Genomic DNA, 18,867 nt, shown 5'->3' on the forward strand with positions numbered 1-18,867 from the left:
CTCTAGGCAGTTATGAATATCATTAATTCTCTGAACAACATCAAATTAGGAAGGTAGAAATTCTTCTTACACTAGATTGCAATTAAAGAACCACAAGTACAAATACAGTGCAGAGGGAGGCCAGCCAAATCTTTTTGTTTGTTTGTTTTTTATCTGTTGTTTTTTGTTTTTTGAGACGGAGTCTCACTCTATCACCCAGGCTGGAGTGCAGTGGCTCGATCTTGGGTCACTGCAACCTCTGCCACCCAGGTTCAAGCGATTCTCCTGCCTCAGTCTCCCAAGTAGCTGGGATTACAGGAGCCTGCCACCATGCCCAGCTAATTTTTGTATATTTTTTTAGTAGAGACAGGGTTTCACCATGTTGGCCAGGCTGGTCTCAAACTCCTGACCTCAGGTGATCCGCCCACTTCAGCCTCCCAAAAAGCTGGGATTACAGGCATGAGCCACCGCGCCCGGCCAAGGGCCAGAACCTCGAAGGCACTTGCTAGGGTGTTTGTAGAATGGAGTGGCGGCTAATATTGCATATTAGGTAATTTATATAAGAGTCTTTCATTCCAGTAACATTATTAAATAAAAGCGATTTTTCCCGAAGTTTAATTCACTTATAATAATTTTATTTTAATATGGAAAACTCACTTCTAAATGACTTTCACAGTTACTATTTTAGCTTTTAGGTAGCAAAACAGCTCAATGGAACTTCATGTAAGAAATATTTTTAATAGAATTCATCATCTGAACAAAATGTTGACAAACCAGTCATACAAATATTGAGTTAAATAATTACTTAAAAAGCTCACTTATATTCTCATACTGATAATCATATATTTTTACCTTGAGAAGGTATGTGGGGATATTGCTGAAATCCACGGGCAACTTCAAAAGGAAACGAGCTGAAAATTCACCAGTCTGTAAAAAGAAAGTTATAATAATAAGATTAAAATCAAAAATAGATTATGAAGTGACAATTATAGCCAAGGCCACAAGTTCAACCTGTTCAAAATGCAGGCATCTTCAATTTGGTTTTCCTAACATTAGGCAAGAAAAGAAGGTTGGAAAAGTAGGGGAGGATCAGAAAGAGTTCTTAAATTATTAGTTACTAAAAAGCACAATTTGAATTTTTAAAATCTGCATTTTAAATGTACAATAAAATTATAATGTAGCAGTATTGCCTTTTTGTTTCTTAAAAGTATGAAAAGAATATATGAATTATGATTATTATTTTTTTAATCCCAAACAATAAAGACAGACCTACCCCTTTGATTCATTTGTTTTTATTAAAGCATTCAGATCACATCACTAATATTTATAAACCACAAGGCTGATGGCATACACCACCATCCTTTCTGTAGTATGTCTGGAAGTACATGCAAAGGTCAAACTTCTACCTAGCAGTGGGTATTCAAAATAAGTTTCTCATCTCCTGAAAGCCCACTATATCATTATCATTAACTGATGTTTTTTCATAACTCCCTCCATGAACTAATCTCTATAGGAAAGAGGTACAAAGGTTTGGCGATTTAAAACATTTAACTAAGCTATAAATAATAGCTTCTATTTGCTAAAATAGAAAACTCATTTAAAAGAAAAACGTCTGCCTCTCAATTTTTATGACAGGAAAGCCTAGGGAATCACTTTTTTTTTTTTTTAACTTTGTCATAGTCTAGAGGAGGAGTTTTCCAACTAGATCATGCAGAGATCTAGAGGTGCTAGAGAACCTCTGCAAAGGTAACAAAGATGCGTCCTGACCTGGTGGAATCCTCGGTCTTCCATCCTGTCTCACTGCAAGTGTGCAGCTCAGCCTGGTATTTTGACATGGTGTGTTTTACTTAGACATATTTGCAAAAAGAACTCCAGAAATGATCCAGAACTACTCAGAGTGGATGTCTATCCTTTTAATATCGTAACTACCAAAGAGTTCCCACTCTTTAAAAAATGAGCAGCACAAACTCCCCTAAACACATCTTAAAACATAGCAAACGTTTACAAATATTTGTATGAGTGGGTGGATGAATGCACCTAGGCACACATGCATAGCACTTTAGACAGTTTCACCACAGCCTCCACTCCATTCTACAAACACCCTAGCAAGTGGCTTCAAGGTTCTGGCCCTTGCCCGGGCATGGTGGCTCATGCCTGTAATCCCAGCACTTCGGGAGGCCAAGGCAGGCAGATCACCCATGGTCAGGACATCGAGACCAGCCTGGCCAACATGGTAAAACCCCATCTCCACTAAAGAATACAAAAATTAGCCGGGCATGGTGGCACGTGCCTGTAGTCCCAGCTACTCAGGAGGCTGAGGCAGGAGAATCACTTGAACCTGGGAGGCAGAGTTTGCAGTGAGCCAATATTGCACCATTGCACTCTAGCCTGGGCAACAAGAGCGAAACTCCGTCTCAAAAAACAAAAAAGGTTATGGCCCTAATTTTAAAACTCTGATCTAAACCTTAAAAATACAGACAGAAACATAAACCTTGAGCTCTGAAGATAATAATAATAACTAATATCTGCCTAAATGTTGTTTGTTTTACCGCTCACAGCATCTTTTAACTTACACCAATCTCTGGCTAAGGACAGAGCATTTCTTCATTACCATAAGCCTAACCCTGTGACAGACAAGGCGGAAATGAGAATTGAATGGAGAGAATCAAAGCTGAGGCAAGCCAGAGAGAGTGATAGAAGCCACTGTGCCACCAGGAATGCCAATGGTGAGAAAAAGGATGGATGCTCAGAGCTGAGTAGCTATTCTCAGTATTGAACGCCATTATGTGCAGGCTACTCACAACTCAACACTTGGGAGAATACTTAAGAGCCACTAAGGATCTACAAATAGCTCATCATGGTGGGTGGGAGAAGGTTTGTGAGATCCTATTATAATTCTTGCCTTCTGTTACAGTCCAAGATTACCAAAAGGTGTGGTTTTGGTATTATGCTAAGCTCCTAGATGACTCTAAAACTAACATACTCTGGTAAGTGTGGTTCTTTGGATCAAGACACAGCTAAACCTAAAAAGGTCTGTTTTTAAGTACAAGGGGTCACACTTTGAAAGGGGTAAGTGTAGAGGCAACAATAACAGCATAGAGTTAAATGGGAGCTTATAAAAGGGACACCTAGCTCAGTGAGAGTTTGGGAGTATAGAAGGAAAGACAGAAAAGTCTTCCCTTAGCACTGTGTACAGTGCCACAGAAGAAGGACCACTCACAAAAGAATACATGCTCCAGGCCAGGCACATTGGCTCATGCCTGTAATACCAGCATTTTGCAAGGCCAAGGCAGGCGGATCACATGGTCAGGAGTTCGAGACCAGACTGGCCAATATGGTGAAATCCCGTCTCTACTAAAAATACAAAAATTAGCCAGGCGTGGTGGCATGTGCCTGTAATCCCAGCTACTGGGGCAGCTGAGGCATGAGAATCCCTTGAACCAGGAGGCGGATGTTGCAATGAGCCAAGATCACACCACTGCACTCCAGCCTGGGCGACAGAGCAAGACTCCATCTAAAAAAAAAAAAAAAAAAAAATCATGCTCCCAACAACTGTCCACATTCTGTTTCTCCTATATAATTAATTTTTCCCTTCTTTACTCAATCACTTTCATCAGCATATAAACATCATTTTTTTTTTTGAGATGGAGTCCCACTCTGTCCCCCAGGCTGGAGTGCAGTGGCGCGATCTCAGCTCACTGCAAGCTCCACCTCCTGGGTTCACGCCATTCTCCTGCCTCAGCCTCCCGAGTAGCTGGGACTACAGGCGCCCGCCACCACGCCCGGCTAATTTTTTGTATTTTCAGTAGAGACGGGGTTTCACCATGTTAGCCAGGATGGTCTTGATCTCCTGACCTCGTGATCGGCCCGTCTCGGCCTTATAAACATCATTTTTAAAATGTTTCCATTCACTTCATATCCTTCTTCAGCTCCCAGTTCATTTCTCTGTTTTACTTTAAAAAATAATCACCTGTAAAAAGTTAATCTATATTTGAGGTCTACATTTCCTCTTTTATTATTTTCTCTTAAGCCCTCACCAGTCAGCCTTTCCCTACCACCACTCCACCAAAACAGTTCCTCAAGGTCACCAATGACCTCCCCATTGCCAAATTCAATGATCATTTCTCGTTCTTTATCTTAGTGTTCTACCAGCAGCATTTGACACAGCTGATCACTCCTTTCCTGGAACATTCTTTACTTGGTTTCCAGAGTCCCAGTTTCTCTACTTCACTGGCTCTCCCTCTGGTCTCCTCAATCCTTGAACACTGGAGATTGGGGTATGCCTGGGCTTGACTCTAAGACCCCTTTTCTTTATTTACATGCCCAGATGATCTCACTCAGGCTCATGACTTTAAATAATGTATATGCTGATGACTCCCAACTTGTGTATCTCCATCCCAGACCTTTTTTTAAATTCAAATTTCATTTATCCAACTCCTATAAACAAAACTAAATTCCTGATTTTGTGCTCTTCTCTTGATATTTATTCCTCATTTCAGTAAATGGCAATTCCACTCTTTCAGTCATGCAGGCCAAAAACCTAGAATCATTTTTGACTTCTATCTTTCCCTCTCACCTCACATTCAAAGTGGCGGCAAAATCTTGTTAACTCTCCCTTCAAAATATATCCTGAGTCTCCCTTCAAAATATTGACTTTTGGACTCTCCCTTCAAAATATATCCTGAGTCCAACCACTTTTCACCACCTCTCTAACCACCTGATCTGAACCACCTTTATCTCTACGCATGGACAACTGCAATTGCCCCTAACTCTGTCAGCCCTTGTTCATCTGCAGTTTATTCTCATGACAATAGGCAGAGTGATTCTTTCAACACATCACTTGGATTCTAATCCTCGTTTGCTCAAAACTACCAAATGGTCAGGATTTAGCTCCTTTACAGAGTAATTTGACAAGTTAACAATTGAGCAAAGATGGAAAGAGGGTAAGAAACAAACCATGTGGAACTGAAGGAAAAACACCCCAGAGAACAAGTATAAAAAGGGTTGATGCAGGCGTGTGCCTGTGTTCAGGGGATGGCAAAAACATCAGGGTTACAGGAACAAATAAGCACTAACACGGATCAAAGTCACCCAGAAACTCTCTCCTCCATGGTATGAGCAATTTCTAAACCCCTGGAGGATGTGCAACAATCATTCATAAAATTAGTGAATAAGAAAATGGCTACTACATCTATGTGGAACAACTGTGAAGTTATTCCTGGGCATGTTGAGGCAAGCTTTTAAAAAGTACCATGGGATTCAAAGAGTTTGGGGAAGGGAATTGGAGGGATGATGATAAACCAAACTCAAGTCATTTCTTCATTTTCAGTTTATAAAGCAAACCACCTACTAATAAATAAATAACCATTTCTGCCTACTAGTGTAAAATGTCAACCTGTAACCTGTAAATTAAAATGCAATTTTAAAACTTTCAAACTCAGAGGTGTGTATACATATATGCCTGTTTTTTACATATACATACATAAATAAACAACAACAAAAGTGAAATGTAGGATTTTAAAAGTTAAAATAACTCTTGTACATATAAGGTAATAGAGAAGATAATTACATATTTAGCACTTGGACTCATTTGAACTGCTAGTTATTTTTGTCCATGCATGGCATTTTAGCTCTTTTGCCCTATTTTAGTTTGTACAATATATTTTTATTCTACCAGCTATTTTAGACCCACATTCTTTTAAAAACTCTTAGATGATCCCTACTTTATTCCTTCTCAAAATGTTGATCCTAGAGTTAATATAAATTTGTGTTTATTGGCAACAGGCTGATTTACACAACTAATGTCATACTGAAAGAAATGTTGGTCCCAGGACTAATATAAATTTTTGTTTATCAGCAACAGGCTGATTTACACAACTAAATTCATAATAAAAGAAACAATACTATGAAGGGAATTTGGGAAACCATAAAAAGCACTTTATGATTGCCAACTTTCAAGCCTATCATACATTCCTTATTTTGCCATTGGAAGAACAAAGAAAACTCAGCACTTGTTTCTGACAGCACTGGAAATGTTGAACACTAAGACTCAAGAATTCAGTTTTTCATTCTGGCACTGATTTTCCTTATGACCTATAAGCTAATCATCATCTGTGAAACGGAGTACATGATAATTTTAAAACAATCTTAACGTAAAATTAAGTTATAAACTGTAAATGAAGAGCAAAACAAGTGAAAAATCCTTGTTCTACCTCAGATAATGACTTTTCATGTGGTTTTATATTTGAATTTCCAACAGCTATTCAAGCAATTTATGGTCACTCAGTTGTAATGTCAAAGATTGCTTTCACAGCAATCTTTCCTGTAAGCTGAAAATGAGACATTTAGATGCCGCCAAGTGAACAGAATAATTTGATTTTTTTTTTTTTTTGTCAGTCCTTGGTCAAAATCTTCTCTTGGATAGATGCAGAAAATTATCTAACCTATGACTGTTAAAATGTCAGCCTTTCTGCCAACTGTCTTAATGGCAATTTCCCCAGCATTAGCAATAAATATGTGCATCCTTCCTTTTTTCAAGTTATAGTACGTTGGCAAGCAACTTAAACTAACAAGACTCTGAGTTTTGGCAATTTATTAAGTCTAAGCTTTGCTTTTGGTAATCACAGCTGTGACAGTTTTCTTCTCCTTTTAGAAGTGACAGGTAGACATTTTGTGCAGAATGGAGTCCAAGTTCAGGTTGCTCTGTAAGGGAAAATTTTACTTCCTTTCTTAGAGGCACTTCCCTTGTCAACAAACAAGCTTTTATCTGAAATTGACTGCTCTTACCACTTAGACAGCTAAAAGCTAAGAAACACTCAAGTGATTATAACTTTAGCTGGGTGACAAACTGGTAAGGCTGATTCTTCAAATGGACTCTGAAAACCAGTGAGCCTAAATCTGGAGATTGTTCCTTAGCACATGCATAAATATACACTAAATGTGAAAAGGAAAGTCAAAGTTAGTCTAACTAGAATTTTATAATTTACAAAATGTTTTCTAAGATATGTCATTTAATTATCCCAAAACCCTGCTTGGTAGATACAATTCATTTATACTTAGAAATGAAAAAACTGAGGCCTCGAACAGTCAAGAAACTTGCCTACAGTTATTGAAAGAGTAACAAAGAGTCACAGAGCTCAACCTCAAGACTCAAGGTGTATTCATCCATTCACGAGTATGTATTAAGGGCCTAAAACGTGTCAGGCACTCCGCTAGGCATCTAGTGAGTAAAAGAGACAGGACCACTGCCCTTATGGAGCTTATAGTCTAGTAGGTGAGTCAGATATTAACCAAAATAATCACTCCTATCAATTATAACCTGTGTGGAGAAATGGGAACACTTAAACACTGTTAGTGGGAATGTAAGTTAGTTCAGGCAGGTGGAAAGCAGTTTGAAGATTTCTCATAGAACTAAAAATAGAACTACCATTTGATCCAGCAATTCTACTACTGGGTGCATACCCAAAGGAAAATAAATCGCTCTACCAAAAGGACACCTCCACTTATATGTTTATTATAGCACTGTTCACAATAACAAAGACATGGAAACTACCTAGGTGCCCATCAATGGTGAACTGGATTTTTAAAATGTGGTACATATACACCATAGAATACAACACAGAAATTAAAACAGAACAAAATCATGTCCTCTGCAGCAACATGGATATAGCTGGAGGTCATCATCCTAAGGAAATTAATGCAGAAACAGAAAACCATATACCACATGTTCTCACTTACAAGTGGGAGCTAAACACTGAGTACACACACACATAATGATGGGAACAACAGACACTGGGGACTCCAAAAGGAGGGAGGAAAGAAAGGGGACAAGAGTTGAAAAACTTCCTATTGAGTACTATGTTCACTATTTGGGTGGCAGGATCAATAGAAACCAAAACCTTAACATCACACAACATAACCCTGTAATAACCCTGTACATGTACCCCCTGAATGTAAAATAAAAAATAAATAAAATAAATTATAACCTGTGATAAATGCTATCAAAGGGCACAGTGCTCTGAGAGCAAATTCCAGGAGGAAATGAACCATCTAGGGTTGGGGGCTCATTACTTGGAGGGAATTTTTTTTAAAGCTAAGTCAAAAGACCACATGGAAAAATAAATAACACCAGGTAGGAAAAGTCTAAAGAAGAAAAGCAGTGAGAGGGAACTGTACATAAAGCATAATTTTTCTCTGGTTACTTAAGATTTTCTCTTTATGTCTGGTTATCAGTATTTTTACTATAATGTTTTGTTTTAGTTTTTCCTTGCATTTATCCCAGATGGGGTTTGTTGAGCTTCTTGAATCTGTAAATTTCTGTCTTTCACCATATTTGGAAATGTGTTATTTTGTCAAATACTTTCCTGCCTTCTCCCCTTCTCTTCCCCTTCTAGGACTCCCGTTTCTTATATATTAAACATTTTGATACTATCCCATAATACCAAGGCTCTGCTTTCCCTTCTTCCAAGTATCAATGTCCATCCAGTATCTGCCTGCTTTGATCACTCTCTAGTGTTTTCAGGCAAATGGCTCTATATTTTGCTCGGAGCTCTGAGCTGTTGTGAAGAGTTAGGTCAACAGGAGCTACTTGGCCATGACAAAAAGTGCAACTTGACAGAAATCTACAAATATTTTAATATACTGTTGACAATACCGTGGAGAAACAACCACTTTCATATATTGCTGCTGGGTTAACAAACCTGTATAAACTTTATGGAAGTTACTTTGACAATAAAATTATGAACACATAATCTTTGATCCAATAATTCCACTTCTAATTATTTATCTTACAGACATACCTGAACACATGCAAAGTGACATATATACAAGATTATTTATTACAGTATTGTTTGTAATAGCGAAAGATTAGAAGCAAACTTAATATCCAATAATAGAGTTCAGATGTAATAATAATTCAATTATACAATGTAATAATATACAATTGTAAAAAAAGAATGAGGGAGTTCTATATATGTTTATACAGAAAAAATCTCTGAGCTATATTGAGTTAAAAGGAAGATCCAAAACAGTGCATAATATACGTTACCATTTGCATAAAAAGGGGGAATATATATTAGTATTTGCTTATATATGTACAAACTAACTCTGAAAATCTATACTAGAAAAAATTTATATTAGTGCTTACCTGGACAGGAGGAAAGTGGTATGATTTGGGCGGACAAAGGACAAAGATGGGAGGGAGACTTTTCACTATATTACTTTACATAGACTTTGATTTTTGAACAATATGAATACATTATCCATTCGAAAAAATTTTAAGGAATTTAAAAAAAAACTAAAAGCGTATATAATAAAATGTCCACAATTCATGCATTATTCATTCATTCATTCATTGAACAAATATTTACTGAGCACATACTGTGCCAAGTACTAGGCTAGATAATGGAGAACTTAAGACAAAACAGTCTATGTGTCCTCAAGGAACTTAAAGTCTATTTTGACTAGACTGGCAATTAAACAAAATAGTATGACATGGTAAGTGTTTTGACAGAGATATTCACAGGACGCTTTGGAAGTAATTTAATCGGGACACTCAGTTTCCAGTGACAGAACTCCAATTCAAACTAATTTGAACAAACAAAAGAGAATTTATTGAAAGGATATGAGGGATCTCACGAAACCTAAGGATAAAAACATAGCATGGCCTCAGTTCCAAGGATTCTAATACCCACAGAATTTTCTCTTAGTCTCTTGTCTCTGCTGTCTCTGTACTTCATTTTCCTTTCTATTTGCCAGCTTCTGATTCTTTTGACCAGATGTTATTAGAAAAAAGTTCCCAGATTTACATGTTACAGACCAATTACTCATACAGAGACCAATCTCACTCCCTCAGTACTAACTCCAAATTCCCAGGGAAGAATTCTGTTTGGCTTAGGTTAAGCCTCCCTGATCTAATCAACACATTTCCACAGTTCTTTGAAGTAAATAAGTTAATGGTACCATAAATTCTTGAAAATAATTGAAAAACTAGGAAACTCTTTTCTGAGGAAGGAAACAGATTGCATCATTTGTACATTTCCGAAAACAATTTTTTAAACACCTTAAGAGTTTTCGTACAGAATACTTGAAATGTAGGATTCTTTTTGTCTTTTGCCTTTTAGTACATGAAAAAAAGGCATTAAAACCCGCCTCAGCTGGTCCTTGGACAACACTTATCCATTTCCTTCATGGCGAGAACACTGTGCAAGGAGTGCACCCTACATCTAAATGGCCACCAAAGAGATGGGGCAATGCACCCATCAGTTCAGAACAAATGAGTGGCCTCACAAAGATAAGTAAGGTGGCGCAATTAGAGTCCTTCCTCACATGCTGTTCTGAAAAGTATAGGCAAAGGAAATGGAAAGGATTTCCTTTGTGTTTCGTATGCTTCCTGAAAATAAGATCTTTTCCACTTGATGCATCCTGCTGCTGAAAGTAACTTGAATTTCCTACTGATACCTCTACTATTTAAAAAACAATAACAAAGTTCCTTTGGAATATCAGTATGATTTTAAAAGTTATAATCTACACCTTTAATATTTTGAGGTATAAAGTAATTTAGGTATCCACATACTACTTTTTATTAATAAGGTTAAAAACCAGAAATATAAGCTATTGTAAGCAAGATCTTAAGTATTTCCATTGACATGCAAGTCAAAATTCAGTACAACAAATTCCATTACAAAGACAATTAAAAAGAGAGACACTGTCATGGTTCATTTATTTTACATCACGTCCAACTCCTAACAGTTCCGCGTGGTTAAAAACAAAACTAAACAAATATGGTCAATTCCTTGGAGTATACTGTAGCATATCTGACCACCACACTACACCCTTTTCAAAGGAGCCACCACATGTTAATCCCCACGTCAAATGCCATCAGGACATAACTCCCAAGCAGCAAAAATTAAAGGGAGATTATAGGTGAAGGTCCCTGCATGCCCTGCTATATATGGCTGACTGGCATGACCAGAACACCTACTACATCCTCATGCCAGTAGGGGAAAGGCCATCCACTTCCAGGCTCCCCAGATATTTTTATCTTTCTCTTAACAACTCTTGCCCTCCTCTCCTATCACGCTAGACCAGTGCTGTCTGAAAGAAAAATAATGCAAAGTACAAATGTGAGCCATATATATAATTTAAGATTATTTAACATTTTCTAATAGTCACAATTTAAAAGGCAAAAAAAGACAGGTGAAAAGCTAATAATACATCCCAATATATCTAAAATATTAGCATTTCCACATGCAATCAACATAAAAATCATTAATGAGTTTTTTTGTACTAATTCTTCAAACTCTGGTGTGTATTTCCCATGTGCACACATCTCAGTTCAGACTAGCCACATTTCAAATGCTCGATAGTCACATGTTTGACTAGAAGCTCCTGTATTGGACAGCATAGTTCTAGACATTTTCCCATTAACGTTAATCCCGACATTAAGGTAAACACTCCCTGCCACAAATACCTAAAGACCTACGTAAGCTACCAAATACCATAAACCTGAAAGATTCCTCACAAGCAGATTGATAAATGTCAGCGGGTTAATGGGAATGACCATGAGACAGCCTCTTTTAGCCAATATCTTTTTTCTTTTTCCTCCAAAAACTGTCTAAACCTATTGCCTTTCCTTCCTCTTCTCCACCTCTCTGCCTAATTCTCTGAAATCTGTTTTCCCATCCTCAGAAGTCCATCAGAACTGCTCCTGGTAAGATAAGCAACACTCTCTTTTTCTAATTTTCACTTTTACCTTGCTCTCTACACTTTATCTGCACCTTGGAGGTCACAGCCTCTATTGGTCACATATGGTAACTTTATGATTAACAGCATTTTGAGAGATCCTACAGGAACAATCATTGAAGCGGCACTTATTGAGCACCTGTTATAATAAGTTACAACAAGGATATACCAAAAAAAGCTAATAGTAATAATAACACTTTGTATTACTTGACTCCATATTTACTTAACTCTCTGTTTCCCACACAAGATCTAATTTAATCTTTGTGTCAAGGTCCAGGCAACAATGTAGTTATCTCCAGGAAAGTGACACATGGAAAAACCTACAGTCACACAAAAAGAACGGCTGGCAGAATGAAAACCCAAAGCTCCTGCCCCCTAGATCACTCTCCCTCTCCAACACATCTTCCAATGGCCTCTGTGTAGAGGAGCTCACACTCAAACATTGCTCAGATACTTTCCCTTTGCACATGATATTGCAGCACGATGACATGAGGGAAGCTTAAGACATTAACTCAAGTGAGGAGATACCATAAAATGGCTCCTTTCTTTTCTCCACAATATTTTTAATGTTGCCAGACCTTAATGGATAAGCCAAAGACTTTTAAAACCTTACTAGGATTTGGGTCAGATACAAGCAAAAAAGGTAATTGTCTCACATCCCCATTATAAAAGCATAAATCATTATTAAGGAAAAAATATGTTGCTTAAAAAACTGTTTTCTCTCACAGATCACCCATTGATGATTTTTATATGTAAACTATATGGTTTTGGAATACCTCAAAACTTACATTTCATATCTCAAAAAAAAACACTTTAATCAAAATGTTAGGTATGATAAGCCAACTTTAAGTTCTGGAAATCAAAACAAATCAAAATAAAATTCACAAATTTGCTTATTGTGCTTTGTTGCAATTAATAAACACTGTGTTTGAATATCTGTCCTCTCCAAAACTCATGCTGAAATTTAACCCCCAATGTGGCAGTATTAAGAGGTGGGGCCTTTCATGGGTTACTGGGTTAATGGATTCATGGGTTATCATAAGAGGGGACCTGGCGGCTTTACAAGAAGAGAGAGATTGACCTAAGCGAGCATGCTAGCATGCTTAGCCCTCTCGCCATGTGATGCCTTGCACCATCTCAGGACTCTGCACAGAGTCCCCAATATCAAGAAGGCTCTTATCAGATGCAGCCTCTCAACCTAGGACTTCTCAACTTCCATAACTGTAAGGAATAAATTCCTTTTCTTTATAAGTTATTAGTTTCGGGTATTCTGTTGTAAGCAACAGAAAATGGACTAAGACACACTGGTTCTTCTGATACACATATCCATGACAAAAATGTTAACAAGGCAATATAAAATAGAGATAATAGTAAATAATAATAATAGTGGCAATATAAAATGAAACCTTAGGATTTACCCATTGAGAAAATGTATGATGTATCTTTTTTTGATATATCAAAACAGGATATATACTTTCAATAGCAGTTCTTACATTATGGGAATTCGTCACTTTAAAATTATGATCTTAAAAATAGCTCTGCTCAAACGGGTAGCAGTAGAGATCTTTGTGGTAATGGAATATCTGCATCTTGATTTCAATAGTGATTACAGGAAATTACGTGTGTGATGAAATGGCACAGAACTATACACATACATTGTACCAATGTCAATTTCCTGGTTTCTGTATTTTTTTATAGCTACAGAAAATCGAACCACTGGGGGAAACTGAGTGAAGGATACTCAGGATCTCTACTTTGCAACTTCCTATAAATCTCTAATTATTTCAAAATGAAAATGTTTACAAAATATAAAATAAATACACTTTTAAAAAATGACTCCGAGCATGCAGGCAGAAAAGTCTTCTTCATTCGTAACATTAAGCTTGCATCCCAATACGCATCTGTTTTCACCTGTTTAGAGAAACAGGGGTTTCCTAAACATTATAGTTTTATAATTATTATTACCATTTCTTAAACATTATAAAACCAGCATAGACAAGGACTACAATGTCTAAAAATCATTAAAAGAGATGAGCAAAGCAATAAGGAGAAACAATTTGATAAAAATACAAAGGTAAAGAATTAGACAATAAAGAATGGGTATTTTTTTGTTAATGTTTACTTTCAAATGTGTGCTTGCTAAAACTTCTAAATGGAGGTTCAGCGGGCAGGGAGAAGAGTGCATAGGGTGGGGAGAATAGTGTATTTCAAATTCGCAGACTTGTCGGAAGACTGATAGTAAATCAGAGCCCTTTTCCTCTTCTACATGGTAACATTTTCCTCATGCCAGCTGATAGTAAAAGGAAGAAGCATATCAGGTTTTTCAAAGCCTCATACTTTTAGAGCAGAAATGTTTTTAAGAATATAAATGTATGTGACAGAAAGAAAAATTCAGTGATGACAACAGGAAAGACCATCCTCTCTAACAGATACAGAACTGCATAATGCAAAGGGATTAAATAATCATTCCTAGTCTTAGATTCTTTATAGCAAGCATTTATCAGATGGACTACTTGGACCAGAAAAAACTAAAATACTTGAATTTCCATTCAGATCAGGAAGAACCTATTGATTCTTATAATGTTTCATTTAGAGAATATACTATTTTCATGTTTTAATTAAAAAATATCCATTTATTTCATACAAAAATGTCCTCATGTTGCAAAATGCCACTAAGACATAATAGATGTGTTTTACTGATCAGTAAGCCAGTTGAATATATGCTTACAATTCTATTCCCCATATATGTCATGTCCCTAAGTTTTCCCCAGTCATACAACCCACTGACCATCTCTCTTGAGAGAGCCATCTACGTCCACCTTCCTTTAGGGTCTAGCTCAGTTGGCCAGTAAAGGCTTTCCTTGGTTACTCCCTTCCTCAGTGATTGTCTCTTCTGCTGAATGCTCACACAGCCTGTATATTCTATTTGAGATGTAATCTATCCAGTATTGTTCAAATTCCTCTTTTACAGATATAGATTAAACCTTCCAAATTGGATTTTAACAGTCTCAGGAGCCAAAGCCATATCTGATCTACTTTATTTTTTTTTAACCCAAAACCTAGCATAGTAGACTTTCCATAAATCTATTAGTCCCATACTGGATGAGCCCTACTAAAGTGCATCTTGTTAGTTTGGTGCAGCATTCCAGCACACAAAAATAATTTTTAATGTTGATTCTGTAATCTTGTACAATGGCTATCTTTTCAAGCTCTGTGCTAGCAGAAAAAAGAAATGCATACTTTGTATGGGTTCATTCAAGTCCCTAACAAAACCCTTAACAAGACAGGGTCAAAGGAAAAGCCCTGTGACATTCCACGTAACACCTGAGGCTGGTAAGAGTTATATCCAAACTTTTAGGTGGAACGCTTCCACAGATCCCAACAACTAAGAAAGGAGCATAAGTCAGTGGAATCCTAAGAGAGAATGACCAAGTGCCTCACTGAAAATGAGATCATCTAAGTTTATGATATTACCCTTCCTTAAAGAAGTAAACTAAGTTTGTCATGACAGTTTCCCAGTTACCCAACTATTTTTCCAATTGACTACTGCATTTTTATTTTAATGTTTGCAAATCATCTACTTAAAGATCTGAGCTTAATTTCTTTAAAAATCTCCAGGATGTTGTTATTTATAACAGTCTTCTAGGATCTTTCTGCTTCTCTAAAATTTCTCAAAGATATTGTCCCAGAGAGCATATCTGCAAGTTTCTTTAGTACCCTGAAACGGTTTCCTTTAGAGCTTCCAGAAGGCATGCAGCCTTGCCAACCCCTTGATTTTGGCCAAGGGAGACCCATTTTGGACTTCTGCCCTCCAGAACTATGACATAATAAGTCTGTGTTGTCTTAAGCCACCAAGTTTGTGGTAATTTTTACAGCAGCAATAGGAAACTAATACAGTCCCTGATTCAAAAAAATCTTGGCTCAAAATCAAGCTCCTTTCTTTCTGCCAGGGTCCAGTGTTTATCTCCAGACTCTTGGTCTATATTTTTCCTCCATTAGCAGGCTGTCCTTTAATATTCCTGAACCCTCATGCCAAGCTCTAATTTGTTCATCCCTCAAGACTCACTTTTATACCCTGTTTCTTGATCTTCCCTGATTCCAACTCATAGTTTTACTTCTACAGACTCAGCTACCATTTCTATTAGGCCTTCCCTAGGCCTGATCTGCTGTAAGCTTTGCCTTGTTACAGGATTCTCAGTTTCTTTACTTCACTTGAATCCATAACCATTGCCCTAATGTTTACAAACTACTTAACATCAAATCAAAATAAACTGAGATAAGTGTAGCAGTAGTAGGTTTTGTAAGTAAAGAAAGGAATATCGGTAACATTAAACAGAAAGTTTAAAAAATACTATAAATAAAAACTATCTGCTTGAAATGAATTTAAACTTCTACACCTAGATGAACTACAACTCAAGTATTAGCTGAGCCACTGAATAACATTTTGAAAATTATTAGGTAACAAAGGGTGCCATAAAACTGGATTATATTCAAATTCACTATTAATATTAAAAAAGGGGAAATGAGACAGGAAGGCAAATTCTAAAAACCAAAGACTGGTTAGTTTGACAGCGATTCCTGTTTTCAGATGAGCCTGTCAGCACTAAAGACAACACATGTTCACCAAGAGTTAACCTAACACCCATTTATGTAAGGACAATTAAGTTGATTATTTAATAGGAAAATGCTGGGGATAGAAGATAAATTAAGTTCAACAAAGTTTTCCTTATGAGCCATATAAACATATTAACATTTCAAAACAATCCATAGTTTAAGTCTGAATCATGCACTGTTGGTGGGAATATAAAATAGTGCAGCCCTTAAGGAAACAGTATGGAAATTCCTCAAAAAATTAAAAATAGGATTATATATAATCTAGCAATCCCACTTGTAGGTATATATCCCAAAGAACTCAAAGCAGAATCTCAAAGAGATAGTTGCACACCTATGTTCAATGTAGCATGATTCACAATAGCCAAGAGGTAGAAGCAACCCAAATGTTCACTGATGGATGAATGGATAAGTAAAATATGGTAAATACACTCAATTGAACACCATGCAGCCTTAAAAAGGAAGGAAATCCTATCACATGCTACAACATTGATGAACCTCAGACATTATGCTAAGTGAAATAAGCAGTCACAAAAAAACAAATACTATACAATTCTACCCATATGAAGTATCTAAAGGAGTCAAAACCATAGAAACATAAAATAGTAAAGTGACTGCCAAGCGCTGGGGGGAGGAGGAATTAGTGTTTAATGGCTTCCTTTGCAAGATGAAAAAGTTCTAGAGATCTGTTGCACAACAATGTGAATATACTTAACACTACTGAACTGCACACTTAAAAATAGTAAAGATGGCAAATGTAGTGTTATGTGTCTTTTACTGAAATATAAATTCAAGACTTTACAAAAGGAAAAAAACCTTGAACTGAACAAACAACATGATTTGTAATAAGAAAAATTTTAGTCATGCTGATTCGAAGGCATTAATCATGTGTAAAACCTTAAAATCATAACCTTTAAGAAAAAGCCGAAGAGGCCAGGCACGGTGGCTCACATCTATAATCCCAGCACTTTGGGAGGCCAAGGCGGGTAGATCACCTGAGGTCAGGAATTCAAGACCAGCCTGACCAATATAGTGAAATCCCGTCTCTACTAAAAATACAAAAATTAGCCGAGCGTGGTGGCATGCACTTGTAGTCCCAGCTACTCAGGAGGCTGAGAGAGGAGAATTGCTTGAACCCAGGAGGCGGAGGTTGCAGTGAGCCGAGAGTACGCCACTGCACTCCAGCCTGGGCCACAGAGTGAGACTTCGTCTCAAAAAAAGAAAAAAAAGAAAAAGAAAAAGCTGAAGAATAAAAGCCGGAGTGTTATTTAGCCTAAGAAAGACAGGGAAACCTAAAAGAATTAGCAGAGAAGAGCACCTAAACTTTTTCTGTGCTTAATGAGAGTTTATTCATTCATTCATTCAAAAACGTTTATGGAATACCAGTGAAGTGGAAGACACTGTTCCAGGCGTTTGTGATTTACCAGTGAACAAAACAAAGATCCCTGCCCTCATGAGATTTTACATTCCAATGAAGACAGACACACAATAAACATAATCAATAAGTATGGTAGGCTCCCTCTAAGTGGCTCCCAGCGGTCTCTGGTATTCACATTCCTATGTAATTCTGCGTGTGGGTGGGGGGGAGGGGCGGGGGGTGTAGGTGTGTTGGGAGGGTGGGATATTGGACCTAACAAATAGAATACAGCAAAAGTGATGGGCTGTCACTTTCAAGATTAGGTTATAAAAGACTATGACTTCTATCTTGCTCACACACTCCCTCTTGCTCTCCCCTACTTGCTTGCTCTGAATCTTGTGCACTGCCCTGTAGACAGGCAAGGAGTTGAAGGCGGCATCCAGACAACAGCCAGCACTGAACTGAGGCCCTCCATTCGATGGCCCATGAGGAACTGAACTATGCCAACTACTACATGCACGCATTTATAATGACTCCATCTCCAGTCGAGCCTTGAGATGACCAGAGCCCTAGCCAACACTTCAAGCACAGCCTGTGAGACACCCTGAGACAAAGGACCTACCCAGATTGCTGCCAAAAACTATGATAATAAATGTTATTGTTTGAAGCCACTAAGTTTTGGAATGATTATTTTACATAGCAACATATAACTAATACATTAATTATATGGCATGCCAAAAGGAAATGCAAAAAAACCACGTGGAGCAAAGTAAAAAATAGAGGAGAGGTGCAAGTCTTTTTTAAAAAAATGTTTAAACAATGTAAAAAACAATGTTTAAAAGGGGTATTACCAATACTTACACACGAATGCTTACAGCAGCATTATTCATAAAAGTCAAAAAGTGGAAACAACCCAAGTGTCCATTAATTGGTAAATGGATAAACAAAATGTAGTATGTCTATTCAATGGAATATTATTCAGCCATAAAAAGAAATGAAGTACTGATACATGCCACAACATGGATGAACCTCAAACATAGGCTAAGTGAAAAAAGTCAGTCACAAAAACCACATACTGTATGATTCCACCATAAGAAATGTTCAGAAAAGAAAATTTATAGAAACAGAAAGTAGTTTAGTGATTGACTAGGGCTGGAGGTGGGAACAAGATTAACTGT

The 18,867-nt window shown here is 37.2% G+C and overlaps 1 protein-coding gene across 14 annotated transcripts in view; it reads right to left on the reverse strand.

The window, feature by feature from the left end:
- Positions 1 to 18,867, reverse strand: part of BABAM2 (BRISC and BRCA1 A complex member 2) — a 452,513-nt gene that overhangs the window by 291,811 nt on the left and 141,835 nt on the right. For all 14 annotated transcript variants that reach the window (XR_002004718.3, XR_008676775.2, XM_055377654.2 and 11 more), the window contains one exon: positions 832 to 906. Coding sequence is in view for 12 of the 14 variants with exons in the window: in XM_055377654.2 (XP_055233629.1) it covers positions 832 to 906 (75 nt within the window). In the remaining 2 variants the exon portion in view is untranslated. The remainder of the gene's footprint in view (positions 1 to 831; positions 907 to 18,867) is intronic.

The sequence above is a fragment of the Gorilla gorilla genome, chromosome 12 (genome assembly GCF_029281585.2).
Source record: "Gorilla gorilla gorilla isolate KB3781 chromosome 12, NHGRI_mGorGor1-v2.1_pri, whole genome shotgun sequence".
Lineage (NCBI taxonomy): Eukaryota > Metazoa > Chordata > Mammalia > Primates > Hominidae > Gorilla > Gorilla gorilla.